General features: G+C 36.8%; 1 protein-coding gene across 4 annotated transcripts in view; it reads left to right on the top strand.

Moving 5' to 3' along the window:
- Positions 1-17,087, top strand: part of LOC132157140 (KH domain-containing, RNA-binding, signal transduction-associated protein 2) — a 66,589-nt gene that overhangs the window by 24,805 nt on the left and 24,697 nt on the right. For all 4 annotated transcript variants that reach the window (XR_009437524.1, XR_009437523.1, XM_059566336.1 and 1 more), the window contains exons 3-6: positions 4,573-4,689; positions 8,643-8,789; positions 13,942-14,069; positions 15,948-16,146. Coding sequence is in view for 2 of the 4 variants with exons in the window: in XM_059566336.1 (XP_059422319.1) it covers positions 4,573-4,689; positions 8,643-8,789; positions 13,942-14,069; positions 15,948-16,146 (591 nt within the window). In the remaining 2 variants the exon portion in view is untranslated. The remainder of the gene's footprint in view (positions 1-4,572; positions 4,690-8,642; positions 8,790-13,941; positions 14,070-15,947; positions 16,147-17,087) is intronic.

Below are 17,087 nucleotides of genomic sequence, written 5' to 3'. Positions count from 1 at the left end.
AGATCTGAATGTCTGGGTTTAACTGTTCTGGAACAGTGCTGTAAACACAACTTAACTACTGATTTGTAATTGTGTCCTCTTTTGGAAGGCCAAACAAAGTAGTTTCACCTTCACAATGAAACGCACAGCAACTCCACAACATGGTGCCGGTGGCAACAGTGAGAATAAAAATTACTCCTTCTTCCTTTGCTTAAAAATTTGGGTGGTGTTATGCAAATCTTCCCACATCGTGATGTAGACATGTGGGGCATGTTTAAACAAGCCATTTTAGGAGGGCGTATATGAGACTTAACTTTCATAATAAAGTCTTAAACCCAAAGAGGTATTCTTTGCAAACTTTACAGATCTTCTTCATGCATCAAGAGCTTGTAACTATCCAAAGAGAAAGGAATAATTGAAATCGCATCATGTGACCCCTTTAACGAAGCATGTACAACATTAACATTTATGTAAACATTTTAACAGTTTGACTTAACCTAAAACATATCTTGGTTTCAATCTTACTATCAAGGTTTACAGTACATAGTCATTTAGCCACATAGGTTTCCTTCTGACATGCTGTCCTTCTGTTGGTCTATCAACATTTTCTGTTGTTGAGGCAGAACTTGGTTGTTCCATCGAGCTGAGATCTGTATGCAGTTGTGCCAAATGAGACATGTCCCATGTCCGTCCGTCCATTGTCAGTAACTTTCTCCAGTGGATTCCCTTTTTGGCTGAAGACTGATGTCAGAAAACTCAAAACAGTCGCTGCTGTCACATTCAATCTGAATGCCACTTCTGGTCATTTCGAGTAATAGTCAAGTAATGTAATAACATACTGTATCTGCAGCTAGCAGGACCTATCTCAAAAGGACTCACCACATCCATGCTTAGTTTCTGCCTAATGCCCGCTGGATACTGAACCGGAGTTAGCAGTGCATATGTGGTTCTAGCTGTCTTATTGTGAAGACCTTTGCTTGGTCCTCACAATTCCTTGATGGCACTCTTGAGCTAGAGTGACCAACCTTGAACGTAAACTAAATGGTACAATCAACCTATGTGCTCATCTCAAAACATATGAGTCATGAATATACAATTCATCTCTTACCGGAAAGTAAGGAATCACGTCATCAGGCAGAGTTTTAGCTGTTGCCGGCCAACCGTTCTCAGGGCGGGACAAGCACTCAACAGCAAACTCGGTCAGTGGCACAGCTGATAGCAGGGTGCTCACGGCAGCTACAGTTTCTGCTTTAGAGTCCACATCAGGGTATGTCAAACGACTAAGATATTTTTCATCAATGCTTTAATTTATGCAGTTTTGCTGTGCAGCATCTTCAGATTCTGAATAAATCAATACATTTTTGCATGGCCTTCAATGGATAAAGATGCTTTTTGTCTCCAAATTGTTTAGTTATAGCATATTGGACGAATCAACAAAAATGTCTCCAATAGGATGACTGTCAGTATGTGATGATAGTAAAATGTGTCTGGTGAGTGTTCGAATATGAAACTGATCAAGAGCTTAGTGGTCTGATTGGCTTGAATGACTTCTGTAAAGATTTTGACAGAGAAATCAATGTAATGCACACGAGAGAGCTCTGAGCGCAGGTGAAGGTCTCTGTCAAAGGGACTCATGTGTGAAAAGTCATTTGTTCAGCCAGCCACACACACACCAAAATAAGCGATTCTGCATGACAGCACACTGAATAGCCATCCAAGATTTTTTAGTTATCAATAAACACAACAGCGAATGCTTTTCCTGGATTTTGGAAGTGTTTTCTGACGTACACACTGATCCAGATTCCAGAAGTGTTAGTGAAGAGCTAGTGATTTAGTCTACATCACAACAGCACACTATGCACTCTTTCTTAGAAGTCCCATTTGCTCATAATAAGCCGATGCGGTTTGACACTTATGCCTCCGGTTGTCAGGTTTATCATCCTCAGCCTGTCAGTGCTGCATAATGCCCATCATTCTGTGGCCTGCCTCTGACGGGGACTGCGAGGGACAGCTTGCATCACTTCAAACCTCATCTTGCACTGAACTGTGCCCCCTAATAAAGCCTAAATTGCCCACCATGGAGCAGGAGAGTGGCTCCAGACATTCATTAGCTTAATGAAAACAGGCCACTCCACTGCAGCCGCCCAGTGAGCATCTTCACACTGTAGCTGAGGCAACCATCTGCTCAGAGGCACCCAGCCAGCTGCAGAGTATTCCTGTCATACACACCGCATCAGAGGGGATGCAAACGGCACACCTCCAGCTCAGCCGCTCCGAGAGAGTTGGTCATGCCGCCTTGGCGCAGTGCTGCAGTGTTGCTAAATATACTGCCCTACCCACACCTCACCCTTTCACCTGAAACTGTTTGCATTTGCTTTGTGACTCTGGCCAAATTCGGTGACGGTTCTTCTGCATTTCATCAGCTAAAGTTCCCTACAGCTGCATCTACAGCCTGACTGGGAAGAGCATGTGTTGAGGAGTTTCCAGCCATGTGCTAGGCAGGGTATGTCAACATGTGTTATTGCCAACTGTTTCATTCTGGCCGCCACATATCAGCTAACCTTTGCAAACATTTGAAGGACGAATTACTTCCCTGAGTAATGTCTGGCTCATTGGGGCTGGAAATATACAAATACTGTAGTAAACAGCCATATCGCTTATCGCTAAAATTATGCAATGTCAGATTTTACAAATGGGTTCCATACAGAATGCTTTATTTGTGTTATAGTTAAATCGTCACATTAGTGGACTAGTTATACACAATCAATATTTATTTATTTATTTGGGCCTCTTAATCTTAAAGGGATAGCGCACCCAAAAAATTTAATTGTCATTTATTACTCACCCTCATGTCATTACAAACTAATATGACCTTCGTTCATCTTCAGAACACAAATTAAAATATTTTTGATGAAATTCTAGAGCTTTCTGGTCCAACATAGGCTACGTTCACACTGCAAGGCTTAATGCTCAATTCCGATTTTTTGAAAAATTTTTCGATTTTTTTGCAAGGCCGTTCACATTTCCAATTAATTGCGACCTTTTGTGATCTCCTGTGTGAACGTGAAATGACCCAGAAGTGACCCGCATGCGCAGAAGAGTACTCAACGCTCAACAACGTCACTCGTTGTTTGCGGAAGTAGCTAACGTTAAACATGGATGTCAACAACAGTGTAGTCAACAGCGGAGCTCTTTTAGCAATATTAAAGTTATTTTCCCAACGGAGCCAGCACAATTACAATCTTCTCGTTTTAAGAAGAAAAATTAAAAAGAAGGAGGAGAGCAAGGTTTTTGGCCATGGTGTTTTGTGGAGCAGTGTTAGCAACGTCGGTACAGAGAAACGTGTGGGTGCGGAGTCACAGCCAGGAGTGGTGGGATACTGATGTGAGTGGCTTCACTAATACAGAATTCATCAGTTTATCTTCTCGTTCCCGCCTACTTCAACGCAGACGTATGACGTTTGTAGCGTATCAATGACGTACGGGTCGGATACATGTGGTCTGGCTGTTCAGACGGAGGTCTCATTTCAAAAGATCGGATACGTATCGGATTCAGGACCACATACCCAAGTGGCCTGGGTCACATTTGAAAAGATCGGCTCTGTGTCGTTCAGACTGTCATGAAAAGATCAGATACAGGTCGCATAGGGGCAAAAAAAATCGGAATTAGGTCGTTTCAGCCTGCAGTGTGAACGTAGCCATAGACAGCAACACAACTGACATGTTTAAGGCCCAGACAAATAGTTAGGACATCATTAAAATATAAGTAGTTCAACATTAACTGTATAATGCTATGAGAATACTTTTTGTGTTCAAAGAAAACAAAAAATAATTTTATTTAACCACTTCTTCTCTTCTATGTCAGTTTTTAAGATGCATTCAAGAGAGTATGTATGCACACAATGTATGCGTTTCATCGTAAACATGCCTGAAGATTTCGACAGAGAGGGATTTTTTTCACAGCCTTAGTTATTTGAATCAGAATATACTGACGATGACCTAAGAAAGATGTGTGCACCAACACACACATGTGTTGTTGTACTTTCCTGAAGGTGCATTAAATAAGGTCAAGTGTTCTCAGTGACCGGAGATCTGCCGTGTGACAGAAATGTTATTTGCTGCCCCAAGGGAGTTGTTGGATAGCTCATCATCTGGGTAGTATTACTTGAATCCCCATTGGAAATTAACTCATTATGTTATGCCTCATTCAAGCATGGAATTCATTTTGAAGATCCCTTTTGGCATTTGGTACATGTTATAATATCTCTGAAAGCAGCAGAGCCCAACCACTGACCCCAAACATCGATTAGACACATGAGTGGCTGCAGTAGCCTGCAGAAACAGGTATAGGCTCTCACATCTTTTTTGATCGCTTCTGAAAGACCTGAACCTAAAAATGATCGACGACTGCCACAGATTTAATTTTGAACCCAAAAAGAATTTTTCATTCTCTCACTGTAGTTTTTGTGCATGATGAGAAAAACCAACTTACTTTTGAATGTGTTTTATTGACTGTGAGGTAACTGAGGCAACTGTCTAGGAAGCAGGCAGTGTGAGAGACCAACCATATTGCCTTTTCTCTCCTCTATTACAGTTTAATTTTGTTGGGAAACTGCTGGGGCCCAGGGGCAATTCCATGAAAAGATTACAAGAGGAAACAGGAGCAAAGATGTCCATCCTCGGCAAGGGTTCAATGAGGGATAAAGGCAAGGTAGGATGACTGGCAACAACTTCTTTCTTTGTCCTCTTGTGTACTGTTCCAGCATATTTTCGGATATTAATATTTAAACTGACTGCTCATGACAAAAACAAACTACCTGCATTTGATTAGACCTGTATTAAACCATATATTGATTTTTGTCAATGAGAAAGTATAATAGTATAGTAATTGTATGGAAGTCTGTTTCTGCCACAAAATAAAAAATGTGTTTTGATATGACATATAAAGTCAGAAAGTAATACATAAGTTAAAGGTCATTATGACATACTAAACGATAATTATAAGTTCAAAAGTAATAATTATGACATAAAATGTTGACTTTTTTTTTCACAATTGAGAACTTTTATCTTATTATTTTAACTTTTTGTCTTTAACTTTTTTTTTTTTTATTGGCGTCAAAAAAAATTTAATGATATAATTTTTTAGTCAATTATGACCTTTTATGCCAATTTAAACATTTTAATTATTATAACTTTTTATCTCATAATTATGATTTAGTATGTCATAATTTCAACTTTTTTATCTTAAATTATGACTTATCTCATAATTTTCCATTTCTATATTATTTGCTAAACCATTATTTTTTGGGGAGGAAATGGGATTCCATAAGCTTGTACATGTTATGCACACATTTATTCCAGAGCAGAGTGCTTTATCCCTTAAATCCTGTAAATATCACAGATACATAGCACTGACTCACATACTGTAATTTGGCTGAAAGTAAAGCCTGGCAGCCTCACAGACCTATGTGTTCTTTAAAAATTGTCAGTGTTTGAGATTCAACAACATCTCTAGGTTGTAAAGGAGCTGTTAAAACTATTCGCAGTATGGATCTTTCTCAGTGGATCTGATTTAAACAAGTGCTTTGGATTGAGTTGTGGTGAGTGTAATGTTTAGAAATGGCATTTTGTGATTCAGCCAAACAGCTTCCCTAAGAGACGTGCTGGTCATTTACCAAGCCAGAGAATCGTTCCAAATATATATTTCTCGGTTTGCTGCTCTTGTCATCTCATTATATGCCATCCCAATGTCCCCAGCTCAGTAAAATGTTCATTTTAATGTAATATTATTGAATGCAACTCCACTGAATGAAAAACATTCATATCAAGCAAATATTAGTTTTTTTCATGTAGTGTATGAAATGGAATGAAGCAATAAGCAATGCGAAGCTGTGTTTTTACCAAAGCGATTTTGTTAAAGGGTGTTGTTAGGCACAAGTGAAGCATGGAGACTTGGCATATTAATAGCATTCAGTTGATGTGCGTCTTGATTGTTGTTTAACCAATAACATGAAACAATTCCTTTTTCAACAACACCATGATGAAAATTAAACTTTGTTATCATAAGATTTCCACAAAGTCAACAGAAACGTTGTTTGTGCAATAAGCAATGCATTTACCTGAGTAGCATGAATTATTTACACAAAAGCTGATGTCGGAACAATTTGTTGCAATATGACCTGGTTGTATGCAATTGAAATTATTTTTACTAGATTTATTTTCACATCTCCTTGTATATTGTGTACTGTATGTGGCCTTGCCTCTATTTATATATCAGCATTGTGCAAACTGCACTAGATCACATCATGCACTCAACCCCAATTTTACCATTACCTGATTTACATAATTTCTTAAGTAAATTGCGTGTTCAAGCAATGCAGATAGCATGCAAATAAAATATGCTTTAAGGGCTATAATCCTTTCTTAATGTATTCCCCCTCAGACTTTAATTTAAACATATAATGCATATTGTTTTGATTAAAATCAGTCTTTGTTGTAATCATTTCACAGAACCAAACAAGAACGATTTCTTATTTATTGTCTTACATTGTTACAGTACATGCTAAAAAGTTGTACAAATCAGACAGAATTATGCATTGTCTGATTCCAAATTGCCATGTGGGGAGTTTCTACAAGCAGAAGGTTCCTTTTTAAGTTTTACAAACACACAGTTCACCAGAATTGATCACACTGTTTTAAACAATGTGGATGAACCATGGTCTGAAATCTATTTAAATTTATGGCAGAACTCAAACAAGAGCCTGTTGGATTATTTTAAATCCCAAAGGCGATCATTAATGCAAACATATTCCATTATAAAGAGTCACCTTGAGCTGGTACAGGTTTGTTATACATATGAAATTAAGAATCTGCCGTGTGTCTTTTATAGACTTGTCTGTGCAGTATCTGAAAATCCTGCTGAGGTCTTCATATAACAGACTCTCTACATCCAAGGATCAGCAAAGCAAAGAATATTGCATTTTGAATGATACCCTAGGCAAGTAAATGAACAGCTTGTGTCTAAGGGCAGCAAATTGAGTGAATCAAAAAATGGCATCACATTCACTACAAAGCAAAACAACAATTTATGTAGTGCAAATCTCAATCTGGGGAAACACAGAAGAAATATTTAACTCGTATCCTTAATTTTTTATGGAAGGAAAAGAAATGCAGCTCAATCTCAATCCATGAGTTTCAGGAATAGATTTTATTTAGCTTTATAAGCTTTTATTCGAATGTTTCAAATCTGAGCTCTTTAACTCCATAGGGGTGCTGGATAACTGTCAGGCTTATAAGTGTCAGATTCACTATTTGTACTTTACCGGGAATAAATTTGAGGAACCCTTCATTTTGTCACATTTGAAGAGGAGTCTGCTGTACTTAGACATGCTTACTTGAGTGCCTTTTGAAATGCATCCTGGGAGACAGACCTACCTTTTGAAACAACAGAACAGTTTCTTCATGGATTGACATGAAAGACAAGTTAAAGCTTTCAGGCTTGAAACAGAACAAATGTCATCTGACAAACGGTTTTCCAGAGGACTGTAAATGAGGCAGCAGACTTTTCACCGTCTCCTGCTTCCCCTTTTGTCTGTCCGTTTTTAAGTCAATCCGGAAACACCCACAGCGTCCATCCTACATGAATATATTTGTTTCTGTGCGCAAAATTATCACATCTTCACAATTCGTCAGCGCCTGTATACAAAGCCCACAAAATATGATTACGCCTCTCAAAAATGTTGTGAAAGCTTAAGTGTCTCCTGACCTTTCGTCCATGCAAAGCATGATGGAAAAAGTGCTTGGGTCACTTTGACTTGTTAGAGAGATGGCATCGATAAGTGTTTATTAAAGCTGAAGGGGCTACAAGGGCCCACATCAGTGATCAGACATCTGTGAATGGGCCCTACATCAAAGCCCTCCTGACTTTAAGAAGAAGCCACAGCCGAATTGCAATCAACATTAGACAGAAATGCCGGCTACTGTAATTACAAGCTTTGTGAAGTTTTAAGGTTCTTGAAGAGCCCCAGAACACCTTCAGCAATCAGAGAGAATTGAGAATCTGAATACTTCTGTGAAATATCAGCCTTTTCTGCTCTTTTGATGGCAGAATTAAACCAGAAAGGTGACAGTGTCAATTTATTTATGATAAAAAGCCCTCGGGCAGATTTAAGTATGATGATTCGCAGTATCTATGTACCCATTATCTGTGTTACAGTGTAAGGGTGTTGTATGGTACCATTGTTCACAATTTTCCTATGCCGTTATGAGAATTATTATTAAATGTGAGCTAAAAAAGTATTTTTTGTGACATTTTGTCAAAATACATTCAAAGAACATCATCACCTCAAAAAGAGCTTCTTTCTTAAAGGGATAGTTCACCTAAAAATGATTATTCTGTCACCTTCATGTCACACCAGTATGACTTTCCTTTCTATGTGGGACAAAAAGATAATTTGGAAAAAAAAAATGTCCCACATGAGGGTGAGTAAATGATGACAGAATTTATTTTGGGGTGAACTATCTCTTTAATGCCTTTCCAGTTCACTCTCAGTTCAAAATCTGCATAATGTGGATGGGGGGGGGGGGGTACTATTTATTTAATTAATTAATGATATGATTAATTCTTCACACAGAAGTCCTGACTATATATATTTCCATCTCTAGGAGGAAGAGCTGAGGAAAAGTGGAGAGGCGAAATATGCCCATTTGAGCAACGATCTTCATGTTTTAATTGAAGTTTTTGCACCACCTGGAGAAGCCTATTCCCGCATGAGCCATGCCCTGGAGGAGATTAAGAAATTCCTTGTTCCAGTAAGTTCATACAGTTGGATTCCTTCAGAGGGATGGTGAGCTGGAAGCCAAGATGAGATGAGTGCACCAACCAATACTGAACTCTAGTGCTCTCCTGCATACATAAATTTGTTCATGTTTATTGCGTAGGGGAAAAAAAGAGATTAGAGTTATGCATGTGATTAAATATATACATTGGAGATCTGCCTTACAAAATTGGATGTTTAATATACTGGAATTGGCTAGAAATGGAGAGACCTGCTCGTTTCTGATAATATATTTTGCAAATCCACGTTAATTACACCCAAGGATTAAAACAAAAAAAGCAAATGGCTTAACATGAAAAGTTCTTCTGCTTTTTTGACTATACAGTATGTATATATAGTGCAGTTCAGAAGACTTAAAATAATATAACTTTTAAAGAGATTTCAAATGAATGTGTTCAATCTATACAAATAAATAATTAAATAAATAAATACGCAGAACAACATTTAAAAGTAGTAGAAATAGTGAGATTCATTCATTCATGTATTTAATTTTGAGCACCAAATCAGCATATCAGAATGATTTCTGAAGGCTCATGCAACATTGATGAGTAATGGATGTTGAAAATCTTCAGCAATAAATGATCCAAAACATATTAAAACATAAATCAAATATTTCAAATTGCAATAATATTTCATCATATTACTGTTGGTAAGACTTTCAAAAACATTTTTAAAATATTTGATCATCCATAAACCTTTGAACAGTAATGCACACACACTATCTTACTTGTAACGTTAGAAAAAAGGCTCCTGCATGGAGCTCTCAAAGGTAGTTAATGTTCCTGTGGCTCAGTGGTAGAGCATTGTGTTAGCAGTGTAAAAGGTTGTGGGTTCAATTCCCAGGGAACACACATACTGATAAAAAAAATGTATAGCCTGAATGAACTTTAAGTTGCTTTGGATAAAAGTGTCTGCTAAATGCATAAATATAATTTGTCAAATGAATCTCTCTGTATATAGTCCAGACTGTAAATATTAATTTAGCAGTATGAGTTGTTGGCCTCGGAGAGGAAGCCTCTCCTGCCCTGGGCTTTAGGCAGGCTCTTAACCTCTTGGGCCACATCTTTGCATCACTTGTCATATCCTCCATATGTACTGCTTTTTTATCTTTATGTCCACTGCAGAATACCAAGCAGATGAGTTTTCAATCTCAATAGCTCTGTGTCTAATCTATATCTTTAAGTGTTTTAAAATGTCATAGACATGCTCTTGACATAATTATGATGCCTTCTTTTTTATCCAAATTCTAAGACAGCAATGTGTGTATGCATTTCAGTTAGGATTCTGCCTTAAAAGCAGCTTCCTGTGCAGGCAGTAGGCGGCAAGGCAGCTCATTAGGATTTGCAGCTAATGTCTTGACGTCTTTCCATCTTTGAATTTGTTTATAGTGGTCTACTCATTTATCTTTGTCAGAAAGCTTGATTCCCGTCAGGATTAATGGAGTGTGCTGGCATCTCAAGATGGTGCACTTTGAAATGTTAATAGTATCTAGGCAGCCATGTGAATATGTCATAGCATTTGTTTAGTAGAGACATGACATTATGGCCCCTTTCTAATGAAAGGATTTTGCTTGGCCCCTTAATTCCAGTAAAAACAAACCTTAATGCTACTGCACACATTACATTCTAGTGTATTGTGTGCTTCTTTCTTGCAATAGTTTTGGGAGGCCATTTTCTGTTCCAGCATCACACATCACTATGCCACAGTGTACAAGGAAATGTCTATTAAGAAATGTTTTACTGATTCAAGTTTGGAAGAACTTGACTGACCTGCACCAAGCTCCACTCCTATTGAACACCTTTGAGATGAATTGGAACACAGACTAAGAGCCAGACCCTCTGAATCATCAACATTACCTGTGCTTACTGATGCTCTTGTGTCCGGATAAGAGAAAATGGCTACTGCAAAACTTTCCCAGAAGAGTGGAAGCTGTTAGCAAAGGGAGAGAGACTCAGCCTCCAAATAATTCCCAACAAACCCATACACTACCATTAGTAAGATATTTGTAATGTTTTTAAAGAAATCTTTCATAGTTACCATGGCTGTATTTATTGAATTAAAAGTACAGTTAAAATGTAATTTTATAAAATATTTTTTACAATTCAGAACAACTGTTTTCTGTTTGAATATATTTTAAGATATAATTTATTTCTGAATTGCAAGAAAATAAATATACTTAAATGTAGTATACTACAAATACACTTTAATATTTATTTACTTAATAAAATAACCTGCATTTATACTTTTAGTACACTAAACTCAAAGTCTGCTAAATTGGAACAATTAATTTTGTACTTAATGCACTTGAATTATGCTAAAGTAGGTCTGAAGTACAATTAAAGATACACTTAGTATATTTTATTGTGCTAAAGTGGAACTATTGTAAGTACACTTAAGGTGCACCTTAAATATTTAGCATTTAAAGACCAATATTGTTCAAAGATCATACAATCCTCATCAAAAGTGACATTAAAACACATTTTAGATTGTGCACAAGTAGTTAGCCAAATAAAGTTTAATTATAATTTTTCTATTAGTAAGTCTCGAGTTATCTGTCAGTAAATATGTGAATATATTTTAACTATACTTATATTTAAATATATTACTTTTTTACTAGGGTGGCAAAGCTGAATTTTCAGCATCATTACTCCAGTCTTCATTGTCACATGATCCCTCAGAAATCAGTTCAGAATGCTGTTTTGCTGCTCAAGAAAAAAAAAACGTATTGGTTTGAAACAGTTGTCTTGCTTAATATTTTTGTGGAAGCTATGATACTGTTTTACAGGATTCTTTGATGTGACGTTTAAAAGCATTTATCTGAAATAGAAATATTTTGTAACATTATAAAATGTCTTTAGTATCATATTTATTTAGTTTAATGCATACTTCCTGAATAAAAGTATTGTCTTTTTAAAACAAGAGAGCATAGAGACAATGATTTATGTATCTGTCATTGTTAATAAAATAAAGCTGCATGCAGATTATCTCTAGCTCTGGATTAAATTGCACTATGAATTGTAAAGTTCCATTGAATGAATCTTGTAATTTCAGATTAGGTTGGTTAACATACAATGAATATGTCTTTCAAAAAAACTAAAAACAAACAAAACGCCTTTGCAACCTGGACTACTGATAGGCCTAAACCTTTGTTGATAAAGCCTACAGAAAGCCCATTATGTGAATACGATTACACAATCTCACACACTGCCAAAGGAAAGGAGTGATTCATGCAAAGCGCAGCATCTTAAGTAGGAGTGAGTGGGCTCTCCTCAGCAGCAGTAATGTGCAGTACATGTATTGACTGTAGTCTCATTAAGAAGGAAACTGGCTAGATTTTGCCGGAGGAGGTCTAATATATACCATTAATACAGAGTGGATGTACAGACTCATATGGGGATTCTAAAGCAAAAGCAAGAATTTTTTATTTTTCTTTTTTTCTTTTTTAGCCCGACTGGCTTGCTGGACACAATTTGGCCTGGTGTTTCTAAGTATCCCTGTTTATATCCTGAATCAATGCATTATTTGTTATTAAATACTGTTATTAAATCTGATTCAGAACATAATTAGCTTTACCTCAAGACCATCTAAATAATGAGTCCATCAGAATGCTCATTAAATCTGATCAGTATAAAATACATTTCTGTCTGTCCATGTGTTACCCTCATTTCTCAAGCCAATGTATCAGTCAGATAGTTTAAACCACAACATGGGCTGTCCAGGCAACAGTGCTGACCCAAGAACCTAACACACCTCCCACCTTTCAACATGTTATAGAAATGATCAAAATTCCTACTTCTAGGTTTTAGATTTCTTTGGTAAATGTCTCTGCCATTACGAAGTATGTGAAATAATAACCACTCATTTGTCTTATTTGGAAAAGTTTCACCAATTAGCACTTTAGTGGATGGATATTCATGTAGTGTTTTAATAAATGCACTATGTTTGGGATCTTTTTTGAAGAAAGTTTATACTTTTATTCATCGAGGATGAATTTAGTTGATCAAAAGGTAACAGCAAAGAGATTTATAATGTTATTGAAGATTTCTCTTTCAGATAAATGCTATTGTTTTGAACTTTCTATTCATTATGGAATACTGGAAAAATATTAAGTAGCAGACCTGTTTTTAATATTAATAATAATAAGCTCCAAATTTCTGAAGGATCATGTGATACTTAAGACTGCAATAATGCCTGCTAAAAATTCAGCTTTGCGATCACAGGAATAAATTACATTTCAAAATATATTAAGTTTTATTTTAAATTGTAATAGTATTTTACATGCTCATTACAGCATTCTTTGATAAAACTGAAGCAACATTGACAAGATTAAGAGACTGTATTCCAAAAAAATTCTCAAAATCTCAGCAATGCAGTCATTAATGTTTGGTGAGCAATGAGCATATCTCTGTGGAAAGGCCACTCACTTCTAGCTGCCATGTCTGATATTTGCCTGTACCCAACTATTGTGCCAAACAGGAAGGGAAATAATGGCTGGTGGAAATAAGGCTCTGTTTATCTGCCTGTGGCAGTGACATGATAATAAAATAAGTACTATCCGCTCTGTAATAGTCTTTGTGATCCAGGGCCCTGTCATGTTCGATCAAATGAAAGAGGGATTTTATAAATGCAGAAAGTGGAATTGTTCTTCACAACAATGCACTAATAGATGATGTCAAACAAAGTTAATAAGCCAGCACTCTATTTTTCTCCTGCCTCTATCATTTCTTTTACTCTAAATGAAAGATACGTGTGGATCACGTTCCATGAAGTTACGAGTCCGTGACATATGGTGCCTTTTTGTCAGTATGTATGCAAAAATGTTTCTTGTCCTCCACATCTAAAAAAAAACCTAAAACACATTTCTTTTTATCTTTTATTTTTTTATTTTTTTTTTGAAGTCAGCAAAACTTTCTGGCAGTATATTTAAGACTCCCTGCCAACATTCTGTTGGTCTGGCAATGTATTTAAAACTCAGCTGCTTTGACGCTGGATCAGATGAAGATGTACATCCAACTGGAGCAGTTCTTTTTGTAAAAGCATGTCAGATGAGATGCAAATACAACACATTCACATTTGTATAGAAATGTATGTTTATGTCAGGTTTGCCGTTTTTTTTCTGTCCACAGGATTACAATGATGAGATCAGGCAGGAGCAACTTCGTGAGCTCTCCTACTTAAATGGCTCAGATGACCCAAGCCGAGGAAGAACCGCACGAGGACGAAGCTTACGTCTGACCTCCACAGCCTCCACCCGGTACAGTAGCTTCACCACACCACCCTCTGAACAATCACAGCAACCTTAAAGGAATAGCTCAGCCAAGTATGCCATCATTTATTCACCTTCATGTCATTCCAAATCCATATGACTTTTTTTCTTCCGTGGAACACAAAGCAAGAGGTTTTTGAATATTTCTTGTATAATCTCCCTTTGAGAAAATTATTTTTAGTCTAATCAGTAGGATAAAAGGTCTGTCTATCAGAAAAGCCCAGGCTCAGGTAACAAGCTATACCTTAATAGGGTAGACATTTTAAGCTAATGAAGCTGATACTAGGTAAGAAAGGACAAAAATGTAAAAATAAAAAATGAAAACGAAGTCATCCAAGTTCACTCTAATTGTGGCCCAATTTTCACTGCCAAACATCTGTGCACTGTTGGATCGTGAAAGTGCCCTGAGGCTCAGTGTTATTAATCAGGTTAGCAGGTGAAGCTTTAATTGTTCTCATCAAAAGCATAACTTATATATACCGTCATCCATTATTTACACCTTTAATGTTTATTTCATACATTTCACACTGCACTTGTTCTGGCTCGCTTGAGCTTCTGAAGATCCCTCTCGGATTCTCCAAAAACAACGACAGCTTGCATTACCTCAGGTTGTAATAATAGATTAAAAATATGATCTTGCTGTTTACTGTTCCTGGCGGATAAACCTATAAAGCGCCTCTTCCCCTTGATGTGCCCTGAGAAGTCATTACCACAAATCAGCATGGCAAAAACAACAACACTGATGAGGCCATTAGTCTCTGTAGGATCTTTGGATTTAGATGGACAAAATGTAGAAGTGGACAGACTGAAACATCTGCCACTGACCAGTGCTGCCAGCTCCATCTGCCATGCTGCAACAGTAATCAGGTTGAAAATTACTCCAGAATTGGACAACTTCACCCCTTGATTCCACAATAGCAGCACAAGGGAGCAAAATAAAGCAGTCTCTCATGGCACTGAATGAAACAACGTGTTCTACAGACTGATTCTTGATGCCATGCTTCACTGCCACTCTTACAGTGTGGAACCAGAGCAGTGCAATGAAAGAAAATAGCTGAGGCAGTGAATATTGCAATATCTTTGAAAACACTGCTGTCCCACCTTATGAATCACTGGCATTATGGTTCACATGGCTTTAATACGCTGTCGGTGATGAAAACACCAGCTAACAGCAACCCACTATTATAGCACTGCAGCAGATGACTTCACACAAAATGCTAATCTGTAAACACTGGCGTTGTGCTGCACTAATTTTGCATAGAGCTGCCACTGCATCACGCCTTTGGTATGTGTCTATACAGAAGTGTGTGGTTCTGCAGAAGAGTTATATCACAGCAATATCAAACAATTCTGGAAAGGTTTGGTGCTGATATACTATCAAATTGACACTTTATTTGAAGCGCCTAAGAAAATCAATTCTGTACAATGTAAATGACTTACATTATTCATATGAATCAAAATTCTTATACATTAAGCTTAATGTATACATACACAAACAGTTTAAATTAAGTTTAATTATTGTCATTATTGGAAAGTTGGTTTATCAATATTTTTGGTATTTTATTTTAATATTAAATGCATAAAAATATACTAAAATAAGCAATTAAAAACAGAAAAGCAACAATTATACTGTGATAAAAAACTTAAAAAATATATAATATAATATAATATAATATAATATAATATAATATAATATAATATAATATAATATAATATAATATAATATAATATAATATAATATAATATAATATAATATAATATAATATAATATAATATGTATATTTTCATAAAAACTAAATAAAATAAGAAAAAAAGTATATATTTCTATTATATATTAAAGCATATATTTTGTCTTTATGTCTTTAGAGGTCGAGGGGGGGCAGCTGCACCCCCTCCACCTGGACGAGGAGCAGCAGCACCCAGAGGAACTGTGGGAACACGCACCTCTGTCCAAACCCCCACACTAGCCAGGGGAGTGTCTGCACCCCGGTCCAGAGGAACTGCAGGGACCCCTGGATACAGAGCCCCGCTACTGCAGGCCACGCACAAATCATATGATGACTACGTAAGTCAAGATTAAGTGTTTTTAATGACAATGGATTTTACAGAGTGTAAACTGCAAATGTTTTAGTTTTGTTTAAAGAACTACTGAGATAGAAACATTTTGAGTTGAGTTTGTGTCCAAAAAAAGTCGAAAGACGGAAAGAAAAAAAAGTTTTATGACAGAAAAAAAGGTTTATGAATCCTTAAATCAAATTCACTGAGGGAAATGTACAAGGAATGGCCTTTATATTTACCAAAGGTTGAGTGAATCAGTGAAGACAGAATACATTCTGACAGATTAAATGCCATAAAATGTTAGTCTACATGCTGACATACTGTAAATACAAGCCATGTGGTGCAAAAAGAAAAGCATCTGCTCACTTGATTAGCTGTTGTCTGTGAGACGATGAGCTTGATTATCACTATCAGTATCTGACTACCATTACCAGTATTATAATTATTGATGATGGTCGTGATGATAATTATTAGTAAACAATAATGGAAGCTTTTGCTGATTTGTAGGACAGCACCTACACATTGCAAACTTTTTGTACCCAGGTGTGCACAAGGTTATTTTTGCAAATTTTCAACCAAGTGAACGTCAAACTCCAACCTAATGAAAAAAGCAATATCTCATGGATTCGATTCCCTCAGAGCTTTTGCCTAATGCAAAAGCCCTATATGTGCAGCGCTGTGGCAGATTGGTCTGTCTGCATGGGGAAATGTTTGAGTACAGACTCATTACCAACGTGAATTGAGTTCTGCTGGAGAGCCTCTGTATTACGGGGGACATGGAAAACGTGGACATATTTCTGAGTAATTGGGTCTGGGGTAGGCAGGTGGAGGAAAGAGGACTAAGAAATGAGAAGTTCACTAGGAACATATTGTATACCTTTCAAAATCTAACCTTGCCAATTCTCAACATCTGGATTTTTACCTAGACTTTGAGAATTCCAGAATGTG

The sequence above is a fragment of the Carassius carassius genome, chromosome 14 (assembly GCF_963082965.1).
Source record: "Carassius carassius chromosome 14, fCarCar2.1, whole genome shotgun sequence".
NCBI classification, from domain to species: Eukaryota; Metazoa; Chordata; class Actinopteri; order Cypriniformes; family Cyprinidae; genus Carassius; species Carassius carassius.
Note: the sequence above shows the minus strand (reverse complement) of the source record. Positions and strands in the feature narration are given on the sequence as shown.